The 17,611-nt window shown below is 39.6% G+C and overlaps 2 protein-coding genes across 4 annotated transcripts in view; one reads left to right on the top strand and one right to left on the bottom strand.

Annotated features, from left to right (window-relative positions):
* The first annotated feature begins 1,893 nt into the window (after positions 1-1,893).
* On the top strand, positions 1,894-7,187 carry DNAJC9 (DnaJ heat shock protein family (Hsp40) member C9). The gene is made up of 5 exons (XM_069460145.1): positions 1,894-2,179; positions 2,359-2,499; positions 3,017-3,271; positions 5,537-5,623; positions 5,958-7,187. The coding sequence occupies exons 1-5, from the start codon at positions 2,000-2,002 to the stop codon at positions 6,075-6,077; spliced, it is 783 nt and encodes a 260-aa protein (XP_069316246.1). The 5' UTR covers positions 1,894-1,999; the 3' UTR covers positions 6,078-7,187.
* A 794-nt stretch (positions 7,188-7,981) lies between these two features.
* FAM149B1 (family with sequence similarity 149 member B1) overlaps positions 7,982-17,611 on the bottom strand; it is a 53,418-nt gene continuing 43,788 nt past the window's right edge. For 2 of the 3 annotated variants that reach the window (XM_069460142.1, XM_069460144.1), the window contains 4 exons: positions 15,017-15,241; positions 13,497-13,620; positions 13,117-13,242; positions 9,768-10,115 (listed from right to left, as the gene is read on the bottom strand). In XM_069460142.1, coding sequence (XP_069316243.1) covers positions 9,897-10,115; positions 13,117-13,242; positions 13,497-13,620; positions 15,017-15,241 — 694 coding nt within the window. In that variant the 3' untranslated portion in view covers positions 9,768-9,896. Of the gene's footprint in view, positions 8,600-9,767; positions 10,116-13,116; positions 13,243-13,496; positions 13,621-15,016; positions 15,242-17,611 lie in introns of those variants that run through there. The other variant, XM_069460143.1, reaches the window with a different exon arrangement.

The raw sequence follows: 17,611 nt of genomic DNA, 5'->3' as shown, positions 1-17,611 counted from the left end.
TTAACCAGGTGTGGTGGTGCATGCGGCTGAGGCAGGAGAATCTCTTGAGCCCAGGAGTTTGAGGTTGCTGTGAACTAGGCTGACACCAGGGCACTCTAGCCTGGGTGAGAGAGCAAGACTCTGTCTCAAAAAAAAAAAAAAAAAACTGGAAGAAAACTAATATTGTTAAATACCTATGTGTATCCTAGGCCATTTACATGCAAGGTTGTTCGTGAAGATTATAAGATATCATGAAGGAAGGTAGGACTATCTCCATTTTACATATGGGGAAGCTGAGGCTTAGAGGTGGAAACTTGCCCAGTGATACAGGATTCAGACTCCAATATGCCTACCTGGAAATCTCTTTCCAACATATGTTGTCTGGAGGGTGGAAAAATGAGCAAAAATTGAGGCGTTTTTAAGAGTCCAATTAGAAAGTCAGTCATAGAATCATATTTAGGTATCATGAGTTTGATAATATAAATTGATTGGTTATGCCAAAACAAAACATCACATTGCTCCACCAAAACTGCAGGATTTTACAACCATAACTGTGATTTACATGGTTTTAGTGTACACTCTGGATAATGTAGACTTCAAATTCTGGCATAAGACTAAGATACAGGAAATTTATAGAGGTTATAAAGCCCTATCAATGTACCAGCTTATTTTTCTCCAGGTTTTATGTTCTGAGAACAATTACTGGCCACCCCAAATTCCAGGGTCATCAAGGCTTCTCTGGAGTTGTTGCTGACTGGCCTCCACTTGCTTTGAGGATACTTTGAAGCCAGGAGAGGTCTACAGGAATTGACTTGAGTTTGCTCTTGGATCTGGGAAAGAGAAATGCTTTGAAAACCATGACAACTCTTGGAGGTTTAAAAGATGTTACTATACCCTGGAGAGTTTGAGACTTTGCAGAAACTTACTGGCAGAGCAGAATGATTCTCAAAAGTGAAGATCAGTGAAGGGAATTGGTGTGAAATTGGTTAAAGTAAAAAGTTATTTTGAGCCACTAAATTTATGGCAACCCAGGTAATCACTTTGCATTCTGGTTTATCCTTTGTCTATGATCTATATAAACATATTTCCTGGGTGAGCTTGTCCTCTCCCTGATTACCAAAGTTTTCTCCGGCCTTAGTCTTGCTTTGGATCTCAAGGCTGAAGTTTCTCACCATCTATGTCTTGGATGTTTGCTCCAGCTGACACTGTTACCACTTCAGATACAACATGCTCAAACCCAGCTATGAACTTAACAAAGCATTAAAAGAAAGCCTTCCTTCAGCAGCGTGTTTTTATTAAGATGAGGGTTTGGGTCATATTATCTCCACCAATGTGAAAGGTGACTCGGTAGCAGGAAGGTGCATGAAGATGATTCTGTAATAAACGTCAAATCCATCAGCTCTGTCAAGAGTTTTTTAGAAGACCCGTGTTTTGTGGTTTTTGTTCAATGTAGGGTTTTTCCTGCAGGACTCGAGGGAAAGTACCCCAGCAGTCCCAACCTATAGGTTGCAAAATTATCTGGGTGTACGGCTCTACCTATTGCTTTCAGGATCATCGTTGGAAAAACAAATCTGTTAGGTTGAACCATGTGAAATTGCCGAATGGTGATGTTTGGCCGTTTTCTACTTTTTTTTTAAAAAGGCCAGCAATTTATAAAAGCCAAATATATGGACGTTCCATATATATTATTGAGTAAGCTTTCTGCCCTGGGCACTGGGGGTAAGACAACTGGTAAGATGCCAGGTTTTCAGAATCACGGGGAGGCCGCGCAGGAGACGCTGTGATGGGACGGAGCGCCGCTGCGCCGCAGGCAAGGCGTCCCCGGGCGGGCGCCAGTCTGGCCACGCCCTGTCTGCGCGGCCGCCGTAAAGCGCGGCAGCGCAGCGTAGCGTAGTCCCGCCCCTTCCGCCCCTCTTGTGACGCGGGTGCTGTGGGCTATTTGAGCGGGAAAAAGCCGTCCGGAGCTCTAGTCCGTGAGTCTGTGAGCAGCTGTTTTCGTGGAGGTTCCCCCAAGCCTAGCATGGGGCTGCTGGAGCTATGCGAGGAAGTGTTCGGTACCGTCGACCTTTACCGGGTGCTAGGCGTGCGGCGCGAGGCGTCGGACGGCGAGGTCCGACGGGGCTACCACAAAGTGTCCTTGCAGGTGCACCCGGACAGAGTGGGCGAGGGTGACAAGGAGGACGCCACCCGCCGCTTCCAGGTATACAGGTCGCTGCCCCAAGGCAGGCCGTCCTCCCTGGCCTCTCCCGGTCTTCTAGACACCTACCCCCGCTGCGGGGAATGTGCTCACTGTGGCTTGGCGCTTTCTCTTTTTCTCGAGGCGCGGTTTCAGTGGGGTCGGGGGTGCAGGGGTGACTTTTGGATACTCTTTTCCCTCAGATTCTGGGGAAAGTCTATTCCGTTTTAAGTGACAAAGAACAGAGAGCAGTGTACGATGAACAGGGAACAGTGGACGAGGATTCTGCTATGCTCACTGAAGACCGGGATTGGGAGGCATATTGGAGATTACTCTTTAAAAAGGTAGGAAACTTTGGAGGTTTCTTTGTGACTTACTATTATTCAATCAACAAACGTTTATTCAGTGCCTTTGAGGCCTTGCATTTTTGTGTTAATTTTGTCTGAATGAGAAATTTGAGTTTGGTCTTGAAATATAAAACAGGCACATTTATTGAAACAGCGTTTGTTTTCCTGTTGATATAGTGAGATTGTTACAGTGAAAAGGGAGGATTTGTTTTTTTACAGGGTGTACTTTATTTTACATATCTAAACGTAAGTCTTGAATGTTTATCTCAGTCTCTTCCCTACTTTGGAAACTTTAATTTCCCTTCCCTGGTCCCTAGTTTAGCAGTTGTGAAGGTTGGACCAGGGAGAACTCTGGAATAGCTTAGGCATAGAAAATTTGGTTCCTTACAACAATATCCACTCAAGCAACTGTTGTATATGGGGAGAAACATTTCAACTTCTAAGTCTCTAGTCTTACTAGAGTACTTTACTTCTTATTTAAAATAAAATTCTCAAAGTATATCTCTCTTATCAGATATCTCTAGAGGACATTCAAGCTTTTGAAAAGACATACAAAGGTTCTGAAGAAGAGCTGGCTGACATTAAACAGGCATATCTGGATTTCAAGGGTGACATGGATCGGATCATGGAGTCTGTGCTTTGTGTGCAGTACACAGAGGAACCCAGGATAAGGAATATTATTCAGCAAGCTATTGACACCGGAGAGGTCCCATCGTATAATGCCTTTGTTAGAGAATCGAAACAGAAGATGAATGCAAGGAAAAGGAGGGTAAGATCTGGAATGCTATTGATTATTCATGTCTTGACTGATTCCGAAGAGGATTTGAGGGTATTTATAACAATGGAAGTATACACAAAACTACTGAAGTGAGGATTAGGGTTAATTTCATCTGTATCTCTCATCTAATAAAATGGGCATACCAGTTCAAGAGAAACCCTTTTTTCTAGTATGTTGTGCTCAAGATGATTTTACAGAATGGATTGTTTAAATAATATCTTAAAGTAACGCTAAAATATTTTTCATATAGGCCAATTCTTGTAGCTTTGCAGAGGCATTCCTCAGCAGATAAAGTAATGGAGTCTGGGTACATAAGACAGACAGTGGTCTTCACTCAGTTGAGGGATGGGGTGAAGACAGCAGACACTGTCTTGTTAAAAGTGTAGATTCTTGAGCCTTTGCCCAGAGATTGATTCTTGGGTTGGATCCAGAACATATTGTTTAAACAAACATTTTAGCTCATTTTGATAAAGGTGTCTTTCTGACTACACTTTGAGGAAGGAATACTTTCTTGATTGTCAAGAATTGAGGATTATGGCCTGTTTGTTCTTTACACCCATATTAAACTGGGGGAGTGAGGGAGTGACTATAGCCCAGAAGGCTGGCTGACTCATTAACAGGACTCAGTACCATCCCAGGTGTAAAACAGGTTCTTCTGCCCACCCATTTTACACACCTGATTTCAAGACCAAATAAAATTGGGAGAGTGGGTTCCCATATTCACACTCCTGGAACCCTGTTTCCTATCCCTCTCTAACATTTCCTATATAAAAATGGTTAAATTCCTGGAAAGAAAAACAAAGTAGGAGTCCAGAAGCCTTGGATTTTAATCCCTGCCTCAATTAATGCTTTGCTATGTAGCCTTAGGTAATCCACAGGAAACTCTACAGGCCTGTTACTTCAGCTACATAATACAAATATGAGAATAAAGGAGAATATCTGAAAAAAATAAACTGGGGAGTAGGGAAGGGTGGGGTGATGGCAGAGGAAAGGTGCTTAAGACAGAGTTCAGGGAAAGAGTGTATTCAAGGTAGTAAACATTTGTGTCTCCTCTGGTCTTTTGGGAAAGTTGTCTTGGACTTGCACCAAAGTAACCATTACCTCAACTTGGCTTTCATAATAAGAGCTCCAAGGAGAGAAGACAATTTAAAATTTTGGATCTCTGGTGTGTGTTTGAGGTGCCTTAATTTTATGTGGCTGAACCGGGGGGTGGGGAGAAGTCTCCAGGTTTTAGGTAAATGAGGCACGTACAGAGTAAACTGGCCTTTTTGGTTTGGTGAAAATTTAAAGGACCTGTTTTGCCTAGAAGGTCATGCCATCTCTGTGTTGAGCTGTGGGGAGAAGTGGAATGCATACAAGATCATCATTTTGGTTCATAGGCTACATCTGCTTAGACTCAAGCTGACAGTTTCTCCTAAGTTGTTAATCATTTTCTCAGGTGAAACTGAGCACAGCTGCATTCAACAATAGGCTATTAGCTTGAGAAACTTCCCTAGAGTTTGAGGGAGAAATGGCATAGTTTTGAGAGACTGACAAACTTAGAAGGGATGCTGAATTTAGAAAGAGAATTTGAATACAAGGAAACTGTGTCTCTTGCATAAAGAAGTCCTAATGTATCATCATTCCCAGAATTATTTGCATTCTTTGCCACTTAGAAAATTCACAAGGGGTTGGGGCCTCTTATAGTTGTTGCCCTAAGGTATTGTATTTTGAAAACAATGCCCTAGGAAAATTCAGCAAATGAAAGTGGCTTTGAAATCAGGTAAAGAAAGGTTAAAAGTGAATTTATTACTGTTGTTTCTTCTGCCTACTCAGGAGAAATCATTTTAAGCCAGGGTTGTTCACAAGACTGCCTGAGTCCCATGTGGTAAATTCAGTTTCCAGAGGAGGAATCTGAAGTGCCTGGAGAACATCCTTGGTTAAGTGACCTTTCCTAGCTCTCCTAGCACATTTTTCTTTTCTGTCACCATGCGGTTTATGAGTGCCAAAGTACTTGCTATCTTCAGCAACCAGACATGGGGATAAAACAGAATTGCTTATTGGAATCAGAGCATCTATTGCTTGCTCACAGGAATGTTGCCCTTTAATGAATGACATGATTTATGTAATTTTATTCATTTAAAAAATGTTATTCATTTTGTCTATTTGTATAATCCTCAAATTGAAATGTCTTATCATAAATTTGTTTTTAGGAAAGAGGATGTATTTTAAGCATTTACTAGTTGCCATGGAGTCTCATGTGAGTCTCTGTTTCAGGCTCAGGAAGAGGCTAGAGAAGCAGAAATGAGCAGGAAAGAGTTGGGGCTTGACGAAGGAGTACATAACTTGAAAGCAGTCATTCAGGTAAACTTGGCAGGTTGTCACTACTTCTCTTATGTTCTGATTCCTACTGCTAATATTTTCTTTGGAGTGTATGTGTGGTAGTATGGGTATTTTGTTTTCTTTTAAGATGTAACTTATATACCATCTGTTTGTCCTTTTAAAGTGGTTTAAATTCAATGGTTTTTAATATATTCACAACCGTCAACACTAATTCTAGAACATTTCACCACTTCAAAAAGAAACCTCATACCCATCAGTAGTCATGCTCTATTCTTCCCTTCTCCCAGCCCCTGGCAACCACTAAGTACTTCCTATTTCTGTGGTTTGAAAGCTTGTATTTTAACTTCTCAAACAGAGCAGACAAAAGGATCGGCAAAAGGAAATGGACAATTTTCTGGCACAGATGGAAGCAAAGTACTGCAAACCTTCCAAAGGAGGAGGGAAAAAAACGGCTCCCAAGAAAGAAAAGAAATAATGGAATTTTTCTCTTCAAAGGACCTTAGGTGTTAATTGGTGCCGTTGTAGGCAAGGTGCGGGCAAAAGTCAACCCAACCCTTAGAGGAGTTGTCTTTCCAGCCTAAATTATTCCGATTGACTAAACCAAGAAGAATCTCTCAACTTGATTTTAGTATTTCCCAGAAATCATCTGACATTGTGTGAGTCTCCTATGAAGGAATTTGGTGGTGATAGTTGGAAAGGCAGTATAATTTGTGACAGCACTTGCTTCCTTGGATCTTCTGTACATGGAACTCTGTCTGGAACGGGGGTCTCTCCATACTGTTTTCTGTGATGTGCATATCTATTAGAATTGGTACTCTGCCTAGCTAGAACACTTTCAAAACACTTTGCTGAACAGCTGTCTTCCAAATAACTGCCAATTTACATTTGGTCTTAATGATCCTAAATAGATCCTTTCTTTTTGTTTTATTCAGTCAGGTTCTGTACTCTATGCTTGAAGTATAGGAAAAATAGGTGTTCAAATTACTTCAAGCATTTTTCTAAGACTTGTATATGATTAAATAAGTATAAAACGACGTTAAGTATGGGAGCTTTTTAAATGATCCCAATGATCATTTAAAATGTGATCTAGAGAAACAATATGTTCTTTAGGATAGAGAAGGGAAAAAAATAGTCCTAGTCAGTGTTATAATAGACAGCCCAGTTTAAATAGCATAAAGAGATGTGTGTTATAGTCTTGCCTCTAACTGCTGAATTTCCTTGGTCAGGTCACTGAGCTTGCCTGAAGTTGTTTCTTCATTTATAAAAGAGTGAGATCTAAACTCATCAGATTGTATACCTTAAATATGTCCAGTTTTTTTGTAAAAGAAAAAATTTGCACTCACTTTGAATGAATACACACACACAAAAGGTGAGGGGATTAGGCTACATGGCTTCTTAGAGGCCCCTTTCTGACTCTTTAATTTTGAAAGGCAAACCATACTGATCCAATCATTTGTTATATTACACTTACCGTATTGGTTTGCGAGAACAATACGGAGATTTTCACTTATGTTTCGATGAGGTGGTATGTGTTCTTTAGAATATACAGAATTTTTTTAGGGACTGTTCAACTTAAAATCTCTGATTTGTGGACTAATATATTCAACATACTATATGCATAAAACAAGCCTTCTCTTGCTATTGAGCTTTATGTATCATAATTTATCTAAGGTAAGCAAGCACATGACACATTTTCAGTTTGTGATTACAAGCAGGTTAAAAAATACTCTTTAATTGTATTAAAAATATAATTTAATGTGGGTTGTCCGAAGCATCTGTCTTTGTATGATAGCATTAGAACACCTTGGTATGATAAAAAGTTATCCCAATTTATGATCATTTGAATTTATCCACTCTGAAAGTTAACAATTACATTTAAAACTGATATGATAAAAGATTAGTGTTCAGTGAAATTTAAATAAAATAAATTTAAGCCATAGTTCTTAAGCCATAGTTCAAACCATTGTTGCATTCATGAGTGCCCTCAGGAAAAAGGCCTGTGGTAAAATCAGAATGCTGAACCTCTAATTCTGCTGCTCTTAGGACATGTTTGTGCTGGACTAACTGCCAGGGTTTCATAAATTTTTAAGGAATTGTACCTTGGTGGCTCACTAATAGACCCTACAAATTATTTTTTAATTGACTTTCTTAGAGCTATAGGAGAAAATCTGGCAAGGTGAGTTTAATATTTGGGGAAAAAAATATGACCAGTAATTTATAGAGAAAATAAGTGTAACCTGATATCAAATAGGCATTGGAAGGTTGAGTTGTCCTATCTGGAAAAAAAAATATGCAATATGATTTATTACATAAGTTACTTTACACCAGTGTTTAACATTTATGTCTTTAATTACTCACCCCTTACATTTTTATCTGCTGATAGGATTGGACATACTGTAAAGAGAAAGCTATGGAATGACATCTGTTTGATGAGTAGGTTGGATTTTTGACAGCACCGTCTCTTAAAAATGACTTCGAACTTAGTTACAGCTTTCCAGAAATTAATACATGCGGAAGTATTCTAAAGCCAATAATATTGTTACCAACAATCATTTGCTGCTTTTCATGTATGTGTAATCTCCTAGAAACCTATAATAATTGAACTGGTCATTGTTAACAGACAACATGAGCAGTGATTTGGGTATTTTTCATTGTTACATTTTTGGATACAAACTTTACTGTCCAGTAGAATGGGTTAATTTATGCTGCAAGAAGACAGTAACTGGATATAGAAACAGTATCCATGTAATCTTTGGCAGATACTCTGTTGTGTTTTTCACAGTCAGTTGTACCAAAATAACTCTTCATGAAGATGGTTTCAAGTTGATCTTGTATACAAGTTCTACATCACTCCATAACTGAACACTGATTCATGAATTCTTCCCACGTGGTCCCTGCAGCCTGGTGCGTTCTTCTCATTTCCCTATCGTCCCTGCCTGTTTCTAGAGACTGGTCCACCTCTGCTTTGAGATTTTGTAGACCCATGTAACTGAGGACCTGTCAGACACAGATGACATCATAGAGTAACATTAGTAGACAGTCTAGGTTTGGTAACCCCAAGTTCATATCTCAGGGCTTTTTTGCTCCAGTTATCTGTTATACTTTAAATTTGGAAACTGGGACTAAGTAGTACAGTATATATTTACCAAGGCAACAGAAAACATGTTTATATATTTTATCCTGTAGAAATAAAAAACTTATATCCTGTAGATATGACAGCATAACCTAGTGTTGGAGAAGAACCCACTAACTAAAAAGGACTAAGGGCCAGGTGTGGCTCACACTTGTAATCCTAGCACTTTGGGAGGCCCAGGTGGGAGGATTGCTTGAGGCCAGGAGTTCAAAATTAGCCTGGGTAACATAGCAAGACCTCATTTCTACAAAAAATGGAAAAAATTAGCTGGCCACGTGGAGTCCCAACTACTTGGGATGTTGAGGCAGGAGGATCACTTGAACTCCGCAGTTTGAGGTTGCCTTGAGCTATGACTGCACCACTGTACTCTAGCCCAGGTGACAGAGTGAGACCCTGTCTGAAAAATAAAGGACTAAGATGTTTCACTCGCCTAAATGTTACATTAGTTACACCTGACTGTCAGTGTGGCTGAAACTGTAGCTCAGGGGCAGCAATGCTTCTCTATGAGGACTGAGCCAAAAGCAGAATCTGGTGAAAGCATTTAAAAACTACCAGCCAGTGCTACTAGGAACTGAACTAAGAAATCACTAGGACTACAACGATGGCTTGGGCAGATTAGTTTTTTCTGTATTGCTGATTAATCCTACCATTAACAGGAAACACTTCAGCTGCCCAGTACTTCCAAATTTGCCTACAAGATAGTAAGAGTGACTCTGATGGTGGTGAGAAGACTGTCATAGGAAGAATTAAGACAGCCCTAAATTTTCTTCCATCACTCCTTTTTTAATATATCTACAGAGTATAATTTAGAGATAAAAAGTTAATGGGCTAGAATCAGACTCAGCATATCCTGACATTTAAGAGTTTTTCTTACCTTGGCCTAACAGGTTAACTGACCAAAGCAGTTTAATCCATAGGAGTATCAATTTTTGCCTACATTGTAAAATCCATGCCATGTTCTTAAAGATTATTTCAAATGTTATGAAAATTATTTATTTGGCTTAATTTGTTTAGATTCAAAAATAGTAGTTTACCACAGTAGTGAGAGGGTTAATTTGTATGGTATGAAAACAGCAGAAATCTGTAACTTTTTGGCTCTGAGCAATAGAACTCTTCTATCTTTTTATTATACCTCATGTCCCAAAATGAATTTGAGGTGATTTACAAAGATGTGTGAAAACAAAATAAATATAAGAATATCTGGAAGAAAGGAAAATAAGTGTAGGGGAAAAAAAAAAAGACAAAACAAAGGTAGGGTCTTAACATATCCACCCACGGTAAAATAAGGGCCATGGCCCGACATGTACCTGCAGATCCCCTACCAGGTCGGGCCTGATGAGGATACTCAGCTGCGCGTGAACGATGCTGCTGCGTGTCCAGCTAAAACAGAAGAGATGAGATACAGCTTAAAATGCAACTTCTCCCAAAGGGTAACACTTGCTTTACAAAGTGCACGGAGGAAAACCTTCAAATTGACAGCAATGTAAAAGGCATAGTCTACTGGCCTGAGGGGACAGTTGACTGAGTGTGCTGTGTTGAATTCCAAGTAGAAAAATCCCAAGCCAGATGCTGACAAAGCCATTTGTTAACTCGTAAAAATTACAAATTCTACAACTTTATTAATATGCTTTTAAGAAAATCTTACCATTTATAAATAATCCATACGGCTTAATATTTCAGTTAGATTCCAAGGGAGTGTTGTCTGATTTCTATTCACTACTTACTGACTATTTAAAACAGAACCAGCCTTTTCAGCAACAGTGAAATACCCATGACTTTACCACCACAGTGAAATTTAACTCTACGTTTACTTTTCAGTGCCTTTTTTTTTTTTTTTGGACAGTCTCACTGCATTGCCTGGGCTAGACTGCAGTGGCATATTATAGCTCACTGCAGTCTGAAACTCCTGGGCTCCAGTGCTCCTCCTGCCTCAGCCTCCCAAGTAGCTGAGAGTCACCATGCCTGGTTAATTTTTCTATTTTTTGTAGAGATGAGATCTTGCTATGTTGCCCAGGGTGGCCTCGAACTCCATGCCTCAAGCAATCTTCCCACCTTGGCCTCCCAAAGTGCTAGCATTATAGGCATGAGCCACTATGCCCAGCCTACTTTTCAGCTTTATGAAACTCAGACATTTCAGAATTATCTCAAGGAATTTAAAGATGTAAAGATATGACTAAAATGTTAAATTGCAAATATCCAAGGCTAGGCACAGAGGCTGCAGTGAGCTATGATTGTGCCATGGCACTCCAGCCTGGGCAACAGAGTGAGACCTCGTCTCTTAAAAAAAAAAAAAAATACAAATATCCAATAAAAAGCTATATATGCTATCCTGTTGGGGCTTCTGAATAAAAACATCCCTCAGTTCCCTGTCAGCACTCAAATTGAGAGATTTAAGGAATTTTTTTTTTTTCTAGTGAAGCCCCGATATTCCAGAGATCAGGGGCTGGCAAACTTATTTTTTGTAAAGGGCCAGATAGTTATTAGGTTTTGTGAACCATATGGTTGTTGTGAGTACTCAACTTTGCTGTTGTGGTATGAAAGTAGCCATAGACAGACAGTACATAAACAAATGAGCTTGCTGGCTCTGCTCCAGTAAAACTTTATTTACAAAAACAGGCAGCAGGCTGGGTAGCCCATGAATTGTAGTTTACTGACCTTTATTATAGATGAAAACACTAAGGAGCAGAGTGGTGCCAGGACTCAGCCAGCACTCTTAGATTCAGCTACTAGGTATCTCCTTTTTTATGACAGCAAATGGGGAGAAAAAATGGCTATGGTAAGTAATTTTTACTTTGTTATTGTTATAAACTTATGAAAAATGGAAACTTTGCAATGTTTTATGTGTTTACTAAGGCAACGAAAAATAAAATGTTAGGAGAGAGTGCAGCTATAGAATATAATCAAGCACTGCTTAACAAATATCCTGGATTGGATTATGAGAAGACAAATTCAATAGAAGTTCTCAAACTTTCCAGGATTCACATGCTAAACTCCAAGAATCAGAAATGCTCACACATTTCCTTTTTGCCCTTATTTTTGGTGAGTTTCCCCCTAAATCAAGCTTTGTGAGGTCTGCTGTGTTGAATAGTCTCCCCCGCAAAATTCATGTCCAGTTGGAACCTGTGAATGTGACCATATTTGGAAATAGGGTCTTTGCAGATGTAATCAAGTTAAGGTGAAGTCATACTGGATTAGGGTGGGCCCTGCAGTCAATAAGTAGTGTCTTTGTAAGAAGAGGGAAACATGAACACAGATGTACAGGACAGAAGGCCATGTGATCAGAGGCAGAAATTGGAATGATACAGCTGCAAGCCGAGAAACACCAAGGATTGCAGGCGACCACCAGAAGCTAGGAAGAGGCAATATTTCCCTAGAGCTGGCAAAGGGAGAGGGCTCTGCTGACACCTTGATTTTGGGTTTTTACCGTCTGGAACTAAGAGAATAAATTTCTGTTGTTTTAAGCCACCCAGTTGTTGGTCATTTGTTATGGCAGCCCTAGGCAACTAACACAAAGCCCCGTTCATTTGTTCTCACCACTCTTCTAGTAGAAGAAAGATTGTACAGTGGTTTAGGCTGATTTGGTTCAAGGTTCATGAGTTGGGATAAGAGAGTTGCAAACACTAACTAACACCCTGAAAACTGGTGCAGGATGAGGGGCCCTAGTCAATTCCTGAGGCTCTCCAAGCCCTCTTGCCACAAAGCAGATGAGGTGGGTTTGAGCTTCTGGCCTATATATAAATGGGGAAGGGTGAGTGCATGATGTCCAGTCTCCCAACCAGGTTTGGCTTAAAAGTAAAAGGGCTAGTAAATGGGAAGGTAGTGTCCAAATTTAAAACACCAGTGGGAAAAGTCCTAAACTAGGTGTGCTGGTGCATACCTGTATTCCCACCTCCTCAGGAGGCTGAGGCAGGGGGATTGCTTGAGCCCAGAAGTTTGAATCCAGCCTGGGCAATAGAGCAAGACCCCATCTCTAAAAAAAATTAAAGTTCTAACTCATTCATCACCAGTCCTTATAATCTGATACCACTTTTGATGTAATTCCATAAGAGCAGGGTTAGACAATGAAGTTATGCTGATCTGATATGCATGGGAGTTTAACATTTTTGCTTGAACTGAGAAATATCTAAACTTAAATTGTTTAGAATTTGTGATTTCTGTGTAAGGCATTTTACTGACAAAAGAATAAGTGGCAGGGACATTCTACATTTTGTAGCATTTCAACAAAGTGTACTTATAACACTTTTTATTGTTAGTACCTCAACTTTTATATTTAGAGTTGATTAAACCACCAGATAAAGTCTTAAGTCTGCTAAAGTAGTAAATTTTTTTCCCTTTTCATTCCCCAACTATCAAGACCATATTAGGAAGTATGTCACTCTACCAAAAATGACTGCGTTGTGTTGGGCCTGGAGAAAAAGTCAGGTAAAAGGAGCCTCTCTTGGGGCTGCTGATAGTTGGGTTCATCCACCACTGCACTTCGAGCTCGACTGGAATCACTATGGGGTTTCTGCAGAGGAGATAAAAGTTATAGAAACAATTAAACTATTAGTAGTGGGAGCTGCATATGTCCTACATCAACCCTGGTAGGTGTGGTAACTGCATGCCAAGCAGCTCCAATTTCACCGTTATAAATTAGCACTCAGTTTGTACTTTTGTGGACAAAATACAGTATAAATCAAGACCAGAGTACAAATCCTACAGAATCACTGCCCATGAGGTATCACAATAAGCACATGGAAAGGCAATATGAAAGAGACATACCGTTTGCTTTTGTGGCCCCACAGTGCTCAGATGTTCAGCTTCAACTGTGCCAATAGGTGGCAGCAGATTATTTCGACTCAAGGGCATCGGTGAGGGGGAGGAGAGCGAGTCGGCTGCCACTGGGCTGCAGATCCCACCAGAGAACACCAAGGTATGAAAGCATGAAGTTAATACCAGCAAACTGATTAGAAATCAAATAAATGAAGCAAATGAGTTGAGTAGTATTTTCTGATTTTTTAAAAACTCTTGTCTTGGGCACACAAGAGAAGTTGACCCTTTCACAGAACTGGATGGTAAAACAACTTTCTCTGCCAATCTTGGATTTGTAAATTCACATCTGATGGAATTCTCCGCACTTCTGGGCCTTCTGGTTGTCCTTTCCCTAATAACTGTAATTCTCAGGTAGAATTCCTAAACTTTCATTCCCTTCAATGGGATTTGGAACAGCTTTCAGTGTTACTTATACCTAAGACAGTAATTGAAATGGAATGAGATTTTCATGTTCTAGAAATAACAAAGCAACTTATTTTTCAACTTAGGAAAAAAGTACTGTCAGAGAGAATGAGAGATTAATTATACCTCAAGACTGCTCATCCCCAAATGAATGAATCTATAGCTCTGTTGGTATAGATATAGCTACAGCCACATAATAAAATAGCTGAGCAGGCGAGAAGAACATTGGTGGCCTGACAAAGATTTTTGGTAGTTTGGGACATCCTTGTTTGTGAGTCTGTTGGGAAAAATTATAACAAGAAACTGAAAAATCAAGATCAAGAAACAGCATGTTGGGAGAGAAGTATGATGACTCATGCTTAACTTAGAAGCTGAATTCAATACACAGTTGTGTACTGTAATAATATCTTATACTCTTGGTTATAGTCTTAGAAATCAATTATCCTAAGATATTTTGTGAATCAATAACTAAAAGAATTCTGTGTTGAAAATTGGCTTCTGCGTATTTTTTGCATATTGAAGCTCAGAGTGTCTAGTGAATGGAGGGTGAGAAAAGGAAAGATTATTTTTAGTGTTACTTAAGTGTTTCCTAAGAAGTTCTAAGGAATATTTTTCCTGGTATATAAGCAACTATTATAATACTCATCTGAGGTTTATAAAGTTTTCCTTGTCAATGGAAGAAGCAGATCCCAATGGTACAGAAAAACATTAAAGGAGAATTAACTATTATTTGGGGATGAATTTCACTCAACATGCTCCCACTAAGGAAAATGTATGATACAATACACATATCCTTTCCTTTCATAAATCCCACTACAGTGTTCTAACCAATATTTTATTTTTAGAAATGGGAATCTTTAGCCAAATCAACAGAAAGTTTCAGTATTTACATTTCATTAAAATTTAACCCCATTTAAAAATTTTGTATTGGATACAAACTCCATGGGTCATCCATCATAAGAATGATTGTTAGTTTCCAGGCATAAATTTCAATCTTATATTTAATTCTCTATGTAAAGTTTATTAGTTTTACCATAGTTTCCAGAAATTCTGCTTTTGAAACCTACATTCGGGATCCTCTGAGGAGCTCTTCCACAGGTCTTGGCGTTCCAGCACGTGAATGGCTTGTGCTAATGGGATGAAGGGTACGCGGCGGGGGATTGCGTCTCCTTGCGGACTGCACTGTATATGACAGACACGATGTGCTAAACTCCATGGCTCGATTTGGCCAATTTCGGGTTGAAAGGATGGTACTTGACCCAGGCCTCATAAGTAGCTTGTCATCAAGATCTCTAGTGGTTCAATCAGAAAACCACAATGAAAAAAAGATCACTATGTACAGGAAGACAAGACTCATGGGGTAAAAAGCTTTAGACTATAAACTACATTCAGAGGAGGAAAAAGTAAAAATAAAACCTTTGAAGAATTAATCAACTTTCCAGAAGGTAATCTAGCTCAGGCATGAGAATCTGCTCTTAAAAGTAGGGCACCATTTCAATCATAATTTGCTAGAGTGGAGATTTGGGAAAGCCAAGTCCATCACCTGCCATCACGGTCACTTGTTCAGTCAAAAGTGAAGGCAAGCCCGAAGAGACTTACTCCAAAGTGCTTTCCAAAAGCCTGCCACTGGGGCTGAGATTCGTATTATATTTGAGGCATTCTTTTGTGCTGAAGAACTGTCACCAGAAAGGCAACTGGAAGGCAAAGATTGGTGTTTGGGAGCAGTTGTGGCACCAATGTGGCTCCCACTGCAGAGATTCAAGTGTTGAGCTAGCTGGAGCCTGCAAAGGTAGGAGTGCAGGTTTGGGTTCCTTGGAAAGCTAGGAGTAGGCCCTGTGCTGCCCGGGGCAGTGGGACCACAGTAGCCCAATTAGCATAAACAACTGGTGAAACTCAACCCTTTTCTTTTAGTCCTCTGATAAAGAAAATACCACACCTAAACAGTTCAGTAGGTTTAACACACTACAGATTCAGGGGGGGTTTAGTTTTGTTTTTTTAAAGCAGATGAGAGTCCAGAGCTCCTGGGGGAAAAATAAAAAATAAATCAGATGAGAGGATGTTTGACTATTGTAAGACATCTAGGAAACAGTATTTGCAGAATGAAATGGAGGGGAAGTGAAAGAATAGAGCAGCTAAGCTCTGCCACTTGCTCCTATGCAGGTTCCTCGACCTTTCAGGCCACTTTGGTGCTTTTAGTGCAAAACATGCCTCAGTGTTTGGAGGACTCTGAAGGGAAGATGCCCATCAAGGAATAGGACTAAACCTTGAGAATTACAAGAGATATTTCTGATTTTCCTACCTTCTTAACCATTCACATTTTTTTTGCATGCCCTAATTGCTTTCTAATTATAAAAGATTTAGGCATTAGCTGCCCTGTGTTCATCTTTATTTTGTCTGTAAACTTCTCATTCATAATTCTGGATTCAATTATCATCTCTAGCCAGATAACCTTTAGATCAGTCTCCAGATCTGACCTCTTCCACATTTCCAGCGAGATGGCCCATCAATGTAAACTTAACATACCCCCAAAGAAACTCATCTTTTCCCCCAAACAAGCTTCCCTTGAGCTTGAAATCTCAGAGCTGACTTTGATGTCTCTATTTCTATATCATTTCTATATCAGAGTTCTTTTACAGTAACTCCTAAAATAGTTCATTCTTTTCTTACCCTGTGCTACAGCTTAAGTACAGACCCTGAGCAGCTCATGCTGGAACCCCTGCATTAGACCCGTTACCTTCAGTTCCTCCTTTAATCTAATCTATGGTCCACTGCTATGAAATTGATATTTCAAATTCCTGATTTAAATATATGTGCTCCCCAATTGAAACTCATACATTGCTTATAGAAGTGTAAAATGGTACAACTACTTTAGGAAATTGAATGAGGAGTCTTGAAAAGGTTTATGGAAAATACATATATAAAAATTATACATGGATTTCAATTTTATTTTGCACCAAAATAAACTTTTACTAACTTGTTATAACATGCCTCAACAGGATTTAGTTTGAGGCACTAAGAGATCGGTTTGAAAAAAGCTATCAGAGAAACAGAATTCTGCTAAAATTGAAGCAAGAACAAATGTCAAATTTATGACGAAGCTTGGGTGGAAGAGTGGTGAAATCAATGGTGCTTTTTGAAAAGCTGATGGGGACAATGCCCCAAAGAAGTCAGCAGCTTACAAATGGATAGCTCGTTTTAAGAAGGGTCGAGATAATGTTGAAAATGAAGCCTGCAGCAGCAGACCATCCACATCAATTTTTGAGGGAAAAATCTTGTTCTTGCCCTAATTGAAAAGGACAGATAATCAACAGCAGCAATAATAGCCAACACCATAAACATCTAAATTGGTTCAGCTTACATAATTCTGACTAAAAAATTAAAGTTGAGCAAATGTTCCACTCAATGGGTGCCAAACCATTGCACCCAGATCAACTGCAGACAGGGGTAGAGCTTGCAATGGAAATTTTAAACAAGTGAGATCAAGATCCTGAAGCATTTCATTGTAGAATTGTAACAGGAGATGAAACATTATATTGGCCTTACCAGTATAATCCTGAAGACAAAGCACAATCAAAGCAATGGCTACCAAGAAGTGGACATGGTCTAGTCAAAGCAAAAGTGGACCAGTCAAGAACCAAGGTCATGGCAACAGTTTTGGGCGA

This window comes from Eulemur rufifrons, chromosome 28 (assembly GCF_041146395.1).
Source record: "Eulemur rufifrons isolate Redbay chromosome 28, OSU_ERuf_1, whole genome shotgun sequence".
NCBI classification, from domain to species: Eukaryota; Metazoa; Chordata; class Mammalia; order Primates; family Lemuridae; genus Eulemur; species Eulemur rufifrons.
This window is presented reverse-complemented; position numbering and strand designations above follow the sequence as displayed.

Bases quoted from the DNA above. Each gene is read 5' to 3' on its own strand.
- DNAJC9 (XM_069460145.1), top strand. From the start codon at position 2,000: ATGGGGCTGCTGGAGCTATGCGAGGAAGTGTTCGGTACCGTCGACCTT. The intron at 2,180-2,358 runs GTATACAGGTCG...CTTTTCCCTCAG, and splicing joins ACGCCACCCGCCGCTTCCAG to ATTCTGGGGAAAGTCTATTC. The intron at 5,624-5,957 runs GTAAACTTGGCA...CTTCTCAAACAG, and splicing joins ACTTGAAAGCAGTCATTCAG to AGCAGACAAAAGGATCGGCA.